The following is a 16,679-nucleotide window of genomic DNA, read 5'->3' as shown; positions in this document are numbered from 1 at the left end:
TACTGGCAGAAATAACATGGATCGTATGCGAGGGCGTGTCTATAATGACCCGCTTCCACGTTACAATGACGACATCCCGGTCTAAAAATAGCATTTTTGCAGTATGCAATTGTTTAAAAACGAAATTATTTTAACTCATATTAACGTTTATCTTTTAAGAACTACAAGTCTTTCTTTCCATGGATCCCATTAGAAATGATATTTTGTAACAATTTTTAGATAAATTGTATGTACTCATGTATAAAATGTTTTTTTCCAAATGTATTGAAACAAGAAGCGCTAGCCAATGAGAGCGTGTTGCTGCTGTTGGCCCCGCCTTCTGCCACCTGGCTGCGCGCACGCTCCCTCCCGGCGTCAGAATGAGAGCGCCGCCGCTCCTCCATACAAGCGTAACCGCATCGTGAGTGTCGAACCACGCTTCCTCCCCTCTTTCTCCCCAATTCATCGACGTTTTGACGGATTTCAGGACCCTTCTCTCCCCCCTTTCCTTCCTCGTCATCCACTTCCGCGTATTACCCCCTTTCCCCTCCCAACTCCCTCCACCCTCCATACGGACTTTTTGGGAAGTACACGCCGCCGAGAGTGCGCCTCAATCGGGAAGCGGAGCTCCAGAGTCGCGGTCCCTTTCCCCGAGAACCGCCGCCCCGCTGATCGCAAAACCGACGTGCCGCATGGTGGGAATCTCCGACTCCTTTCTGTGTGAGTCATTTTTCTTTACATTTTTATATATAGAAAAGAAAAATCAAAATTTGATGTTAAATTTGCGATTTTGTGAAAATATGAAAGAAGATTTTACGCGTGCATTTTTGATGCTTTTATCACATGGCTTGTTTGCACCTCACTTATGTGTTCATTTTCATGCGGTTTCGTTGAATATTTACATTAATTACATTTTTTTCTACACTATGAGTGTCTGCGTGGGCTGCTTATTTCTCGATGTGTAACGGGTTCTGCAGTGTTTGGGCTCCAGTGGGAATATTGCTGTCACACAGATGGTGTTGGTGTGATGGTGCGATGATGCAGTTGAAACCATAAATAGTAGTTATAAAGGCCAGTTTTTGTGTTAAATTGTTTGTTATCCTTTTGTCAGGCAACTGTACGATGGAGTATTAGGACGAAACAAAGAGAAATAAAATAGTACCAATAAAATAAAGTCATAATATTATGAGAGTAAAGTCATACGTTGTAATACTATGAGAAAAAAAATCATTGCAATGGGTCATAGATTTACGTAATTTATGAGAAACAAGTCGTAATTTGCGTAATTTGACGTATTACGACATTAGAGTAATAATCTAGATTAAAATCTTTACATTATGTGTTTTTGTAATACGTACGGATGCAGTGTAGCTAATTTAGCTAAATTAGCTACTTCGTACTTTATGTAGCGTTTTGCCGCCTGCGTTAAAATGAACAAAATTCAGAGCATCTCGTTTTAGAATGTTACACAAATAAGCATGTCCGACTTCAAATTAAAATCAGCATAAAGTTTTACACTTATAGTTCATCATAACTTCAAATTTATTTCTTCATTTGAATGCAAACACTTTAGCACTGTGTAAAGTATTGTATGTAGCAGGTAATTTAGCCAGATTAGCATTCATACATACTAGGTAACATAAATATATGTAATATAACCACTCTAATCTCGTAATGTTATGTAAAATTACAAAACATTACAATTTTAATCTGGTAAAATAACGACTATATGACCGTGGTCTTTTTTTATGTGGCCATAACACTGCGTCATACAAATGACTAATTTTTTTTTACCTAAATGGCCCAAAATGTGATGTCCACGTTTGTAGACGCCAAGTCTTGATTATAATATTTTTTTTATTGTTAACTCATTGGCTGCCATTGACAGCGTTCGATGTTCAATCCAGTCAAAATGAATTAATTCACCTGACCCAGTCAAAATAGATTGGACATCTATCTAGCGCTGTCAATGGCAGCCAATGAGTGCCTTATAAAGGGTTGAGATCAATAGTGGTAATGATCAGACGGGAATAAATGAAAGGTAAATAATGTGTGAGGATGCACTGTATAAACAAGCCGGTGTTGGGCTTGCGGCACTCCCGTGTCCCGCAGCAGCGCGGCCATCTGCCCGCTGCACACCTGGCGCAAGACAACCCACCCACTCGCCCACCCAAGGCCCCCACTTATTGGGCCGCGAGGTCAAACACATCAGGCAGGCACACGTGGCCTTGCAAATATGTTGTGGCTGCATGTTGGACTGGTAAAACTAGCAAGGGAACTGATTATTTTCTCTGGAAAAAAACAGTCTAATGGAGGATGACTAAAAGAATAGGGAATTTACGGGTTTGTTTTCAATCTAAGAAAATTTCTCATTCCTACATAAAACTGCTATTTTGTGCACAACGTTTGTATCAGCATTTATTGATTTTTATGTCGGTTATGTATTCAGTGGGTGTTCATGATAACTCAAGAATGAATAGAGGGTTTACCGTATTGGCCCGAATATAAAATGGCCCTGATTATAAGACGACCCCCTCTTTTTCAAGACTCAAGTTTGAAAAAAAGACTTTTTGAACACCCAATAATTTGTATACAGAAAATAATTACAGTACATCCGAAACAAAGGATTATAACAATATATTTGAGAGAAAAAGCATGTTATTTTGCCTCATTCAAATCTTAATATCTGAACATTTAAATATGTAAAGTGCAATCACATTCGTAAATGAATGGCTTCTGGTTTTTGAAATGTAAATAAACCAATCTATTGTGATAAAAACAACAAAATTGTAATAACTGCATTAAGCATCAAAGTGAAGTCTAACTGTAACTGTAGTCTTGAAACAAATCTGAATAAGGAAAAACATTGCAATAAAATAATGCAAACTGGTTTAACGAAAAAGAATAGCTGAGATCTATCATGACAACATCTCTTCAATGATATCTGGCGCCATCTAATGTTGTAAATGGGGAGAGTAGCTGAGATTTGTCATGACAGAACATCGCTTCAATGATATCTGGCGCCATCTAGCGTCGTGAATGGGTATAATGTCTAGACCGTGAATATAAGACGACCCCCTCTTTTTCAGTGTTATTTCAATGCAAAAAACACCATCTTATATTCGGGCCGATACGTTTTTTTTTCAGACTTGCAGAGTCTGTTTGCAATATTAAAATGATGAGGTGATTACATTTTGGGGTCATGAGGTCAAGGGTCACATTGGTCAGGAAAGCCACAACGCGATAACTCACAAACAAATAAAGGGGGTATTATCACTATCAGGGCTTCCACTAGGATTTTTTCTAAGCTGTGGTGGCTTCCCATAGGATTTTTTGGAAGCTTTGGTGGTGGTGGGTTGTATCTTAGTGGGACAGCGTGCCGTGGCGAAATTGTTTCATTTCATGACAAATAATGTTTTTAAGTTTTTTAAGTTTACATCCTGCCTGCACATGATTTTTCCTGGATTTTTTTTTTTAAAACAATTTAAGGCTCATTATCTCACCATGAAAATAATACTCTTGCCATAACTATTTGGTTATTTCTTTTCCTTGGAACGTGAGAGCTAAGTACATTTAGAACTGAAGGGCACCTGGGAGCACAAGCCTCACGTTCCAAAAAATTAACACGCTAATTAAATATTTAAGAACGTGACGGTCTACATCACCACAATAATAAGTCTTTTATTTTTTCTTTCCAAAATACTTAAAAAATACTCATCTGAAATTACAACGGGTGACGTCAGCAATGAACAAATGCTATGCTAGGATGCGACGATTAATCTATCGATTTGTTAGTTCGAATAATCGAGTAATCTGACTAGGAAAATTTAATGCGTTGCAGAATATATTTTAGGAGAAGTAAAATATTTCTTCAACTAAAAATTTGTTAAAATACATGAACTTAGCCTCAAATGGTATAAAAAAAAAAAATACATGAGGATCGAAGTACAACTAAAGAACAATTGGCTAATTTGCATCGCAAAAGTCCGCTAGCTTAAATGCTATAAAATGCTAACTTTTTTTTTTTTTATTAACAATGCTCTTAACAAATCGTTCAAACTCATATTCCCACAAAAACGAGTTATAACTATAGTATAACTCTAAACTAAATTACGAATGCATAAAAAAATATCAGCTCAAACAATAACTTACAACCTTATGCTGGTCTTAACAGGGAGCAGCTGGATACAGCCATGTTACATGAGTTATATCATATTCACTGTTACCACTCGAGGGCAGTGTATCCACCCAAATTAATCAAACTAAATGCAAACACTTTCAAAACAAACCATTACAACGCCACTCTAATTAAACGAATACTCAAAGCAGCGAAATTTGATTCAAAGCTTTTTTTTCTTAATCGAATTACTCAAGTTACTTGATTAATTGTTGAAGCACTAGTCCATATTAAGGTCGTTTTTACAGGATTACAGAATTACATTCATTAAGTTGAAATATCTTTGTTGAAATACCTTTTCTCCCTATTTCCAACTCCCCAATTTAACAACAGGATAACCGATGTGATTTTCAAAATAAGGCGTGTAAAGAATCAATTTGTATTTGACGTGCTGTTTCAGACGACTTCTGGCAAATAGGGCGTAAAAAATGAGCTTTATATATTCTTTTAGATGTCATTTTAAATTTTAGAAATTAGAATGTATCTTTAAAAAAATCTCATTTGCAATGAGTGGCTGCGTGTGGCGGCTATGTAGGGGAAACCCTGAATATAGTACTTGTTTTTTTGTTGTTTTTCAGTCAACCACCAGATTAGACATTTAGCTAGGGCTACAGCTATCGATTATTTTACTTTGATTAATCGATGAACTAGTTAGTTGGAATAGTCGAGTATTCTGATAAGGGACATAGAAAATTACCTGAGGTGAGCCTCAAACTGTAAAAAATAAATAAGTGAGGATCTAAGATCTAAGTACAACAAAAGAACAATTGGCAAACTTACATAGGAAATGTCTGCGAGCTTAAATGCTATAGAATAGGACTGTCAAAATTATCGTGTTAACGGGCGGTAATTCATTTTTTAAATTAATCACGTTAAAATATTTGACGCATTTAACGCACGTGCCCCGCTCAAACAGATTAAAATGACAGCACAGTGTCATATCCACTTGTTACTTGTGTTTTTTGGTGTTTTGTCGCCCTCTGCTGGCGCTTGGGTACGACTGATTTTATGGGTTGCAGCATCATGAGCATTTGTAATTATTGACATCAATGGAGAGCTACTAGTTTATTTCTTGATTGAAAATTTTACACATTTTATTAAAACGAAAACATTAAGAGGGGTTTTAAAATAATATTTCTATAACTTGTACTAACATTTATCTTTTAAGAACTACAAGTCTTTCTATCCATGGATCACTTTAACAGAATGTTAATAATTTATAATAAACACAGTACTTATGTACAGTTTGTTGAATGTGTATATCCGTCTTGTGTCTTATCTTTCCATTCCAAGAATAATTTACAGAAAAATATGGGATATTTTATAGATGGTTTGAATTACGATTAGTTAATTTTTAAGCTGTGATTAACTTGATTAAAAATTTTAATCGTTTGACAGCCCTACTATAAAATGCAAACTATTTTTTTCTTAACAATGCTCTTAACAAATGGTTCAAACACATTTTCCCTCAAAAATGGCTAAATATACCAGTGAAGTAAATTACAAATGCATTAAAAAACATTAGCTCAAACAAAAACTTATGTTGGTCTTAACAGGGAGCAGGGATTCAGCCATGTAAAATGAGTTATGTCATAGTCACCATCGCCACTAGAGGGCAGTTTATCCACCCAAATCAATAAAACTAAATACAATAATGTTTCAAAACAAGCCATTACAGCGCCACTTTAATTAAACGAATACTCAAAGCAGCAACATTTAATTTGAATCTTTTTTTCTAATCGAATTTCTCGAGTTTATCGATTAACTATTGCAGCACTACATCTAGCACCATCAACGGCAGTCAAACATGATCACTCACTGGCAGCCGTCCTGTTTGCAATGGATTAGACGTATAGCGCTGTCAATGGCTATGAATGACTCAAAAGAGCTTAAATTTTCATAATCAAATCCATGTTTTTAAGTCAACCCAATGAAAAATAACTGACTGCTTTTCTGTATTAAATATTTCCAAACTATTCTTATGTTAAACCTTACTGAAAAGACTAGAGAATGTATTTTTTATTCATATTTGCGTCTCTTTTCGGTCAAAATAAAACCATTTTTCCATCGCTATGCAATAATTATATGTTGGAACACGATGAGGACAAAAAAAAAATAGCAAGATAGACTACTTAACCATCAAAATGAATCACAAAATGAGATTTTTCAAGGCCGATTGTGATGGATTGGACTTTTTTGTGGTACTTGCAGCTCGTATGGATCGAGCGGGCTTCACAAAGTCTCCCAGTAGGTGCTATTGACGGAATCAAGTGTGTGTGCGAGCGCACGTGCGTGTCGATCGATAGGCCCATCGATGGTTATCAACGAGAGGGTGGTACTCGTCGCCGCTTATTGAATTTCATCAGCCGTGGAAGACGGTGTTAAAAGACTGCAGTTTTTTATTGTAGCAAGAAGGGTGCCTACGCCAGTTGCTGACATACAGAAACATGGTGTCAGTCTTTGTTTTGTTAAGACAGGCTTCTTTTATACGGACACATTTTTTTTTTAATCCGATTAGAGTTCAGATTAAAATTATGATTGGATGAACTGTTTTCATGGACATTAAGAATAGTGATGCAATTGTGACTTGCCTGTTATGAATTTTTTATTTTGACAGGCACATGTTGACCAAATATACCCGATATAGTAGTCGAAGAAGCAGCTGTAGTGACTTTAGTGTCAATGAAACATCACTCCGTCCATTTTTACTTGAACGTTGGTGTTATTTCTCGTATTTTTTTCCATTTTTCTGGTCTTGAAACAAAAATGAGATCGTTTAATCTCCAGCAACGTGTTCGTCTCGGATGCAGACCAGTTCAATCTTGCCTCCACCATGTCTTTTGCCCGCTCTTCTTCTACTGTCTTCTGGGAATAACAGAAACTGACGATTAGACGTGGACCGATACGGGGGTTTCGAAGGCCGTTGCCGATTAAAAAAAAAAAAAAAATTCTGCCAATTACCCATGTTTAAAGCTTATTTATAAGCTGACGTTTAAGGTAAAGTGATCCCTTGTTTTTCGTGGTTACTGGGGACCAGAACCCGCCATTCTAAGTGGAAAAAACAGCAAAGTAGCGCCCCCTACCATCCCCCAAAAATGTTTTTAAATTTTGTTTTTGTTTTTGTGTTTTCACTGTATTTATTCAGATTTAGCATTGGAAAGAGATACATATAAAACATGTTTTTTCACTTTTATTTCCAAAAGTATATTTAAAAAACAAAACAAAACAAAACATGATGCATATACAGTGGGGAGAACAAGTATTTGATACACTGCCAATGGGTTTTCCCCAATGTATCAAATACTTATATAAATATATTTTAATTAGGGCTGTCAAACGATTAAAATTTTTAATCAAGTTAATTACTTGCTTAAAAATTAATCGTAATTGATCGCAATTGCAATTCAAACCATCTATGTAATATGCCATATTTTTCAGTAAATTATTGTTGGAATGGAAAGATAAGACACAAGATGGATATATATATTCAACATGCGGTACATAAGGACTTTATTTGTTTATTATAACAATAAATCAACAAGATGGCATTAACATTATTAACATTCTGTTAAAGCGATCTGTGGATAGAAAGACTTGTAGTTCTTAAAAGAAAAATGTTGGTACAAGTTATAGAAGTTTTATATTAAAACCCCTCTTAATGTTTTCGTTTTAATAAAATTTGTAAAATTTTCAATCAAAAAATCAACTAGTAGCCCACCATTGTTGATGTCAATAATTACTTACACAATGCTCCTGGGTGCTAAAGCCTATAAAATCAGTCACACCCAAGCGCCATCAGAGGGCGACAAAACTCAGAAAAACACAAGAAGTACACATTTCTTTGTGCTGTCAATTTAATGTTTGAGCGGGGCATGTGCGTTAATTGCGTCAAATATTTTAACGTGATTAATTTAAAAAATTAATTACCGCCCGTTAACGTGATAATTTTGACAGCCCTAATATATACCACATATATATATATATATATATATATATTAATAAATGTTTTTTAAGCACTTCAAATGTAATCATTATGGTAAGTTTTAAACATGTTACTACCGAATTATTTTTAAACAAGAATAAAGTAGAAAAATGCTTGTCTTTATGAAATGCTTCATTGAGTGATTCCACTGAAATGCGCTCAAGCTGCTCAGTTACACACAATGAGTTGCCACAGCAGCTGTTCAACGAGTTAAACGATGATTGACACATGCGGCGCTTTGAAGCTCAGGCTTCCAAGCATCTGTGGCAACATCAAACCTTGACAACTGTCCATCATCATTAACTTTAATAAAGCAACTCCAGTGCACTGCTTGAACAACAAAGAGCAGCAGGAGGGAAAGTGAGACTACGTGGTCGGCTCGGGACTGTAATGAACGCCAAGCCATTTATGTGGCTCTCAATCACAGACTCAGAGACCAGAAATGCCAAACAGTACGCAAATTTAACAAAGTCTAATAGAAAAGAGAGCACAAAACCAAAATGATCAAAGTAGGATACAACCGGAAGAAACGTTGTGGAGCATGAAGATGAGGGGACACACAGCGGTAAGCAAGGCAAATCGTCTGACACAGCTGATAGCCACGGACGTCCTTAAATACAGTGCGCTCCTAATGAGTCACAAAGGCAGTTTGCTCTTTAATCATCACCAAGAACAACTGAGAACACAAACATGTCATGTGACAGGGACGCCTCATCTGTGTTATTATTTATTCATTCATTCATTTTCCATGCCGCTTTTCCTCACGAGGGTCGCGGAGGTGCTGTTATTATATCTTTTTTTAATTGAAAAAATCTGCGATGGACTGAGGGCGCGAAGTTTGAAGCGCGGAGTAGAGAAGGGATCATTGTATACTTTTTTTTTTTTTTTTTTTTTTTTTTTTAAACACTTATTATATAGTAAATATTATGTGACTTAGTTAGTTAAAAAATGTTCTGCTACTTTGGCGGTGAAAAAAACACGATTAACAAATATCATCACCGAAACAGTCAACATAACCGTTATTGTATTTAGGGATGGCTCCGATCCGATGTGATCAGAAATCGGGCCGATTTCGCCATTTTTCAGAGGATCGTAATTGGATGAAAAGGATCGGGTTTTAAATTAGAAATATGTATATATGTATACATATATGTGTATATATATATATATATATATATGTATATATGTATACATATATGTGTATATATATATATATATATATATATATATATTAGGGCTGTCAAACGATTAAAATTTTTAATTGAGTTAATCACAGCTTAAAAATTAATTAATCGCAATTCAAACCATCTATAAAATATGCCATATTTTTCTGTAAATTACTGTTGGAATGGAAAGATAAGACACAAGACGGATATATACGTTCAACATACTGTACATAAGTACTGTATTTGTTTATTATAACAATAAATCAACAAGATGGCATTAACATTATCATTCTGTTAAAGCAATCCATGGATAGAAAGACTTGTAGTTCTTAAAAGGTAAATGTTAGTAAAAGTTATAAAAATTTTACATTAAAACCCCTCTTAATGTTTTCGTTTTAATAAAATTTGTAAAATTTTCAATCAAAAAATAAACTAGTAGCTCGCCATTGTTGATGTCAATAATTACACAATGCTCGTGGTGCATAAAATCAGTCGCACCCAAGCGCCAGCAGAGGGCGACAAACAACACAAGTAACAGGTGGACATGACACTGCTGTCATTTTAATCTGTTTGAGCGGGGCATGTGCGTTAATTGCGTCAAATATTTTAACTTGATTAATTAAAAAGATTAATTACTCCCTGTTAACGCGATAATTTTGACATCCCTAATATATATATATATATATATATATATATATATATTTGTATTTTTTTTAAGGGCCAAAAAGTAAAATAATCCAGAAATACAATGGCATTGCTAAAAGAAACGAAAATATAGTGGTACCCCTACATACGAATTTGTTCCAGGAGCTGGTTTTTAAGTCGAAATGGTTGTATGTCGAGTGGGATTTTCCCATAAGATAACATTTTAATTTGAATAATTTGTTCCAGAGCCCAAAAACCTATGCTAAATCCTTCATGAATACTGATACAATTACAAATAGCAATTAGACATAGCAAAACAAATGAATTATAAATACAAATCGGAATTAGACCGGTTTCAAGGTATTTCCTGGTATAAAAACTTCATGGTTCCAAACCACTAAAATTTTCTGTCAAACCGCTCTTACGGTATCAGCCATTTTTTATGTCCCAAAGGTAGAAATTCCTTGCTTGCAGCCGCAGGGCTTACTTCTCCCCTTCCCTCAGTGAGTCAGAGAGTCAGCTGTGCTACACGATGGCTGGAGGAGGTGAAACACCTGAACTTTTTCGAATACTTTGGAATACAACAGAAAAGTTAGATGGCCGCGGCTTAGACGAGGAGGGCCAACCGACATGTAAAACATATTTGCAGAGGGTGGCTGCCGAGGAGGCAATACCTTATACCTCCAATATGATTTCATTATATGTAACGTTATACTTATGTTCCTATTTGCTAATATGTTCTAAAAAAAAAAACAAAAAAAACCATGAAAATCCTGTTCAGTGGAAAAAAAGTTTTTTTTTAACCCAGGGATCTTAAAATAACACATTTTAGAGCTATAATTGCAATACCGTCATACCGTGAAACCATGATATTTTTGCTTCAGGTTATCATACCGTCAGAATATCTATGTGCACATGCCTAATCAGAATAATATAGTGATAATAATGAAGCAGCAAATTCGGTTCTAATGTGGCGGTTGTGTTTTGCATGCTGTTCTGAATGGACCGTGTGACTGACAACAGAGCGAGAGAGGTGTTAAAGAGTGGGACTTCCTTACTTTTCATGTTCTGTTGTTGTTGGCGTCGGCTATGGCGGACAGTAGCTGTCTTGTTTTGCCCAAGTTCTAAAATAAATGATTAAAAACCTGACAAAGCTGGAGACTTCTTTGCCGATGTTACAATAATAATAATTGTCACCTTAACTTATAAAAACTGGCGAACGGAGGAGGACCGTCGAGATCGTAGGAATATTCCGGCCGTATTGTCGAGCCAGTTCGCTGACACACTCATATTTTTCAATCATTTCCATCTTAATTTCAATGGACTGACCTTCTTGGGACCCATGTTGATTTCTCTCACAAGGAAATCCGCTGTGCTGCCGTCTCGCGAAATTGCAACGTCGTAAATCGTATTTCGAGCATATCATCATAGGTCAAGAAAAATGAAAAGCCAAATTTTACGTTGGATGTCGAAAAGATCGTATATCAGGGTACCAATGTATATACATTTTATACCCCGTAACACTCCCCGAAAAATACGTACCGTAATTTCCCGAATATAACGCACACTTTTTATATATATACATATAAAGACAGTTTTGTTATGTTTTTTTGACACGGCCATGTTGTGTTGAAGAAAAACGTATGCGGTGATCCGTTGCCGACCATTATGGTACATGACGTCACCATTTTGTTTGTTACTTCACTCTGATTTATTCATCATGATGAAACGAGCAAGTTATACAGCAGCCTTTAAAAGAAAAGTCTGTTTTGTTTTCTCCTGGATTGTGTTAAGTTGGAGAAGTTGTCAAATCATATTATTCCCGAACATATTGTCAGTTTACGGTAACGTTTTGAACTTCCAATGTGCTATGCTTGTGCTGTGTTTCACCAGTCAGGAAAATGACATATCTGTATCTGTACACGAGCTCAGTTTTCTTGTATTCTTCTATATATTGGTGCTAAAATTAGGGTGCGCGTTATACACGGGTACAATAATTTTCCCTAGATTTTACAAATAAATTTGGGGTGCGTGTTATACACGGCTGTGCCTTATATTCGGGAAATTACGGTAGTTCAGTCCTGTAACATGTTTGGAACTTTTGTTAAAAAATAAATAAATTCTCGGTATTGGATTGGGACTCTGTATGGGCAAATTATCAAAAATTTTGTGGGTGACTTAGGTGCAAAAATATCCGATCTGGTCATCTCTAATCGTAAAAAAGTTAATATCTGCCCGATATATCGGCCTGGCTAGTATTCGAACAAAGGTTTATTTGCTCCCATCCTCCCTCTTGAAATGGATTAGACGCCGAGTAGTGATTAACACATTTCAACAGTTTTGCCAGCCCTTAAATTTGTTGGGAACAATGCTCCTACCAACATGGCCTGCCCTGAGGCCATGTTGATAGGGGCGGCGAATGGTCTTTTCATGCTTCTGCTGTAAATTGAAATGAGTTTATCACGCTGCCACCCTCCCACTTTAAATGGATTGGACGTCTATCACCGTCAACGCCATTTGACATCGCTCGACCTTGTATCAAATGATTTCAGTCTCCATTGTCCGTTGTCGCCATCGAAAAATACTCCCAATTTGCACTATTTTCAACATTTGTACATCTGTGACACAATGAAATGCATTGGTAACTCTCCCCAGGCGCTTTCTATAGACTAGGATTGAGTCTCTAATTAACTGTACTTTCTCAGACACACACACACACACAGATGTCTGTCCTGTCTTTCTTTCGCACTGTTTATTTTCCTGCTTCCATCTGGAGTCTGCTGATATTGTAATCGCCCTAATGCACATTGCCTTCCCCTCACTCACACACACGCATACACGCGCACAATGTGCCCATCCTGACAAGCCCCTTTTCTTATTCTCTTCTTATTCCAAAAAGATAAGCCGCTGGATGCGATTGTGTCACTCGGTGTGTGCGTGCAGGTGTCCGAACGTGAATTGGTAAAAAAAAAAAAAAATTGAAAGAAAGACGGACTGAGTCTCCAAAGTGAAGATGTTACCTGGTATCACCCCGGCTGCGTGATGGCGGCAGTGTGGGAATATTTTTTTGTTTGTTTGTTGGTAAAAATGCTTTAATTTGCCTGAAAAACGTGTTTTTTTTTTCAGGGCTGGAGAATTGTAATGATTGTAATCTTCGGACAATGAGCCGCTACTTTTTTCCCTCATTTTGAATCCTGTGGCTTATCGTCAAGTGCGGCTTATTTGTTGATTTATTTGGGTTAATAGGCAACACTTTATTTGACAGCAGTGTCATAATACTGTCATTAGAACATCATAATTATGACATAACACTGTCATTGGCATTAATGAATGCTTATGACAGATGTCATTAAGCATCATATGGCAAATCATGTCACTAACTCGTTTTCGTCCATTCAAAAGTGATATAATTTGCCGGATGGCACAAAATGACATCTGTTATAAGCATTCATTAATGCTCATGTCAGTGTCATGTCATAAGTATGATGGTCTTATGAGTCTTATGGCACCACAGTCAAATAAAGTGTTACCAAATAGCATAACTAGCAATTATTGAAAAACAACTGGAACAGTAACTGAAAACATAATTAGCACAGAACATGAATTCTATTGTTATTTACATCTGTAGCGCTGCGATGCATACTAGGAGATAGGGGTGCACGATATACATTTTTTGAAACCGATACCGATATCGATAACTTCCTGCTCCTTAAAGCCGATACCGATATCGATAACCGATAATAAATATATAATTTTTTAAATGTATAACCTGAGTTTTTGAACACCTGGAGGTTTAAAAAAAAATTGTGGTGGATTCAACATAGATTTGCCTTTGATCTCATCAGATTTTTCATAATGACATGAACAAGACAGTGCGTTTCACTACTGCACTGCCCGACAGCCAGCTAAGAATGAATGCACTTCCATACACCACAAGTCTTGGTCTTTTCTTGCTTTTATGGGAAGACACTCGTCTTAATATTGTGAAACTACAACAGAAAAATACACATATTCAATACTTAATATACAACAAACTGCACAATCCACTTATATACACAACTATTATATGTATGGCATAGCACACTAGCTTGAGCTACTAAAGCATTGGCTGGCTTCTATAACACAACTTATGAAGTTCTGTACATATGACCCTTCACCACAGAAGTTTAACATATTTTGCACATCCATATGTAATAGTAAACATAAAATACTTACATATATTTCCAAGGCGGAAACGTAACAGAAAGCATTCACGACTGTCAATGCTACCACTAGACACCGCAATGTGTAAGTGATTGAACCAAACTACTGTAACAAAAAAATAGGTGCATTGAATTATTCTGACCAGCAGGTGGGAGCAATGCCCCGCAAAGGGTCAACTGATTTTCCATACTATTGTGTAAACTGCAAAGCCAGAACAGTACATATTATCGGTCCTATTATAAATGTTATTGGATTTATCGGGATGATGTCATAATTCCTGTTATCGGAACGATAATTATCGGACCAATGATTATCGTGCACCAGTACTAGGAGGCATGTTGGACGGCAACAGTGTTGACAGCAGGTGGCGGCAGAGGTTGACTGTCTCGCCTAAGAGAACAGTGATGGCCAAATGAAGCTTCTTGAAGCAATGGAGCTTCACAAGCAATTGGTTTTAAGCTTCATAGGGGTTCATTTGGTCATATGACAGTCTTATGATGCCGCTGTCAAATAAAGTGTTACCAAATAACCAGGGGTGCACATAATTTTTTTGCCCAGGTTCTCAGAGGAGGACCTGGAGATGTGACTTGGTCCTCATTGAGCTTGAGAGCCGACCCGCCTGATGCGATAAATTTATGACAAGCTTTACTTTGAGCCAATTAACTTTAATTAATTATATTAACAATTAATGCTTGATTAACATCAACTGGCACAACAAAATTGGCATTACTTTGAAGTGAAATGTAAAGAAATAAACATAAAAGCACCAATTCAAAATAAAGGGCATCATGTGGCTCCCACATTAACTCCAAGCCTTTTTAAAAGTGGGATGTCCTCCTCATAAGACCTCATTGAACGTGCATGTTTAGCTTTGTAAAATGCGAGCAAAAATACGTTTGCCAGTGCATGTCGCTGTTCATTACCTTTATTCCGCGACTTGTCCATAGGGCGAGTGGGGTCCTGTTTGACATCGATAGTTTGCTTAATTGCCACATGCTCTGTTTTTTTCGTGCTTTTCAAAGTTTGGATGGCTGAAATTCTTTGACCCTCCATAAAATGCGCTGCTCTTATCGGCGACATTGGGATTCTCACGGCACATTTTGTACCGCATTTCCGTGCGAGTCGCCACTTTTCAGCAAAAGTGAGGTGACGGTGACGTCTCTGTCGTCTGTCTGTCTTTTGACGGGGGTGGGGGAACACGGAAGTAATTACTCAGTGTGGCCTGCCTCTTCGACATTTTGAGAAGTTATTTTCTCGTGTCCGCCGCAAATACAGTGGTCAGCCATTGATACGCAAAAGCGTATGGAAGCCGTTGAGGGCCAGCGCGTTTGTCTAGGTCCAGTACGCATGCGCGCATGCGGACCACTTATGTGCACCCCTGCAAATAACATAACTAGCAACTAATGAAACAACTGGAACAGTAACTGAAGACATAAATAGCACAGAACATGAATTTTATATTGTTATTTACATCTGTTGCACTGCAATGCATGCTGGGAGGCATGTTGGACAACAACAGTGTTGACAGCAGGTGGCAGCAGAGGTTGACTGTCTCCCCCAAGAGAACAGTGATGGCCAAATGAAGCTTCTTGAAGCAATAAAGCCAATTGGTTTGAAGCTTCATGGTGATTCATTTGGTCTTATGACAGTCTTATGATGCCGCTGTCAAATAAAGTGTTACCGGTTAATATTTTTTGGTGTAAATATCCCATAATACAGAGAGGACAGCTGCGGCTTATACTCCGGTGCAGCTCATCTATGAACAAATGCTGTTTTCGTGTCGAATTTGGTGGGTGGCAGCTTATAGTCAGGTGTACATAGGGTATAGTCCGAAAATTACGGTAATTTTAATCGAGATTATTCACATTTTCTATAACATTTCCAAAGTAGAAATTAGCACACTCATTTTAAATTGAATGCCATATTAATAAACAATGATTTTCAATTCACTCACAATGATACAATAACTTAGTACGCTAGGTGTCAATATATTGAAAATGCGAGATACTTTGATATTTTGTAGCCCCAAAAGTTATCTCTATGCACCAAGAATCAATAAATTGTTTTAATAAGGTATCACTGTTTAATTAAAAAAAAAAAAAAAAAAAAAAAGGGGGGGGACCAAAAGGTTGCTACCATTGATAGCGCTAGACATTCATCTTGACTGAATTGGACGTCTAGTGCCGTCAATGGCAGTGAAACCAGAGCGTTCATGTGGGCATTGACGGGCAATACAAAAATATAGATTTGCCCGATAATATCAGCCGATAATACTGGAAAATATCAGTATCTGTTTTGCGCCAGTCTGAATGCTGGGTTATATATTATATTAATGTACAAGCCTACAGCTGAGGACAACAGTTGTGCTTAGAGTGACCTCTAGATCCCTCCAGACCAAGATGCTTGGGATTTGTTAACTGAGGGAAAGACCCTAATCACTCATGGTGCACAAATAAAATGAACAGTAAATGAAAAATAATGAATTATAAACTGATCATATTTCACTACTGCTTCACTAGAAAGAAAT

The 16,679-nt window shown here is 36.8% G+C and overlaps 1 protein-coding gene across 4 annotated transcripts in view; it reads left to right on the top strand.

The window, feature by feature from the left end:
• The first annotated feature begins 385 nt into the window (after window positions 1-385).
• The window catches only part of runx1t1 (RUNX1 partner transcriptional co-repressor 1), a 94,538-nt gene continuing 78,244 nt past the window's right edge, over window positions 386-16,679 (top strand). For all 4 annotated transcript variants that reach the window (XM_057827805.1, XM_057827803.1, XM_057827804.1 and 1 more), the window contains exon 1: window positions 386-699. In XM_057827805.1, coding sequence (XP_057683788.1) covers window positions 672-699 — 28 coding nt within the window. In that variant the 5' untranslated portion in view covers window positions 386-671. The remainder of the gene's footprint in view (window positions 700-16,679) is intronic.

Source organism: Corythoichthys intestinalis, chromosome 22 (genome assembly GCF_030265065.1).
Source record: "Corythoichthys intestinalis isolate RoL2023-P3 chromosome 22, ASM3026506v1, whole genome shotgun sequence".
Taxonomy (NCBI): Eukaryota; Metazoa; Chordata; class Actinopteri; order Syngnathiformes; family Syngnathidae; genus Corythoichthys; species Corythoichthys intestinalis.
The sequence above is the reverse complement of the archived record's forward strand: the minus strand, read 5'-3'. Positions and strand labels throughout refer to the sequence as shown.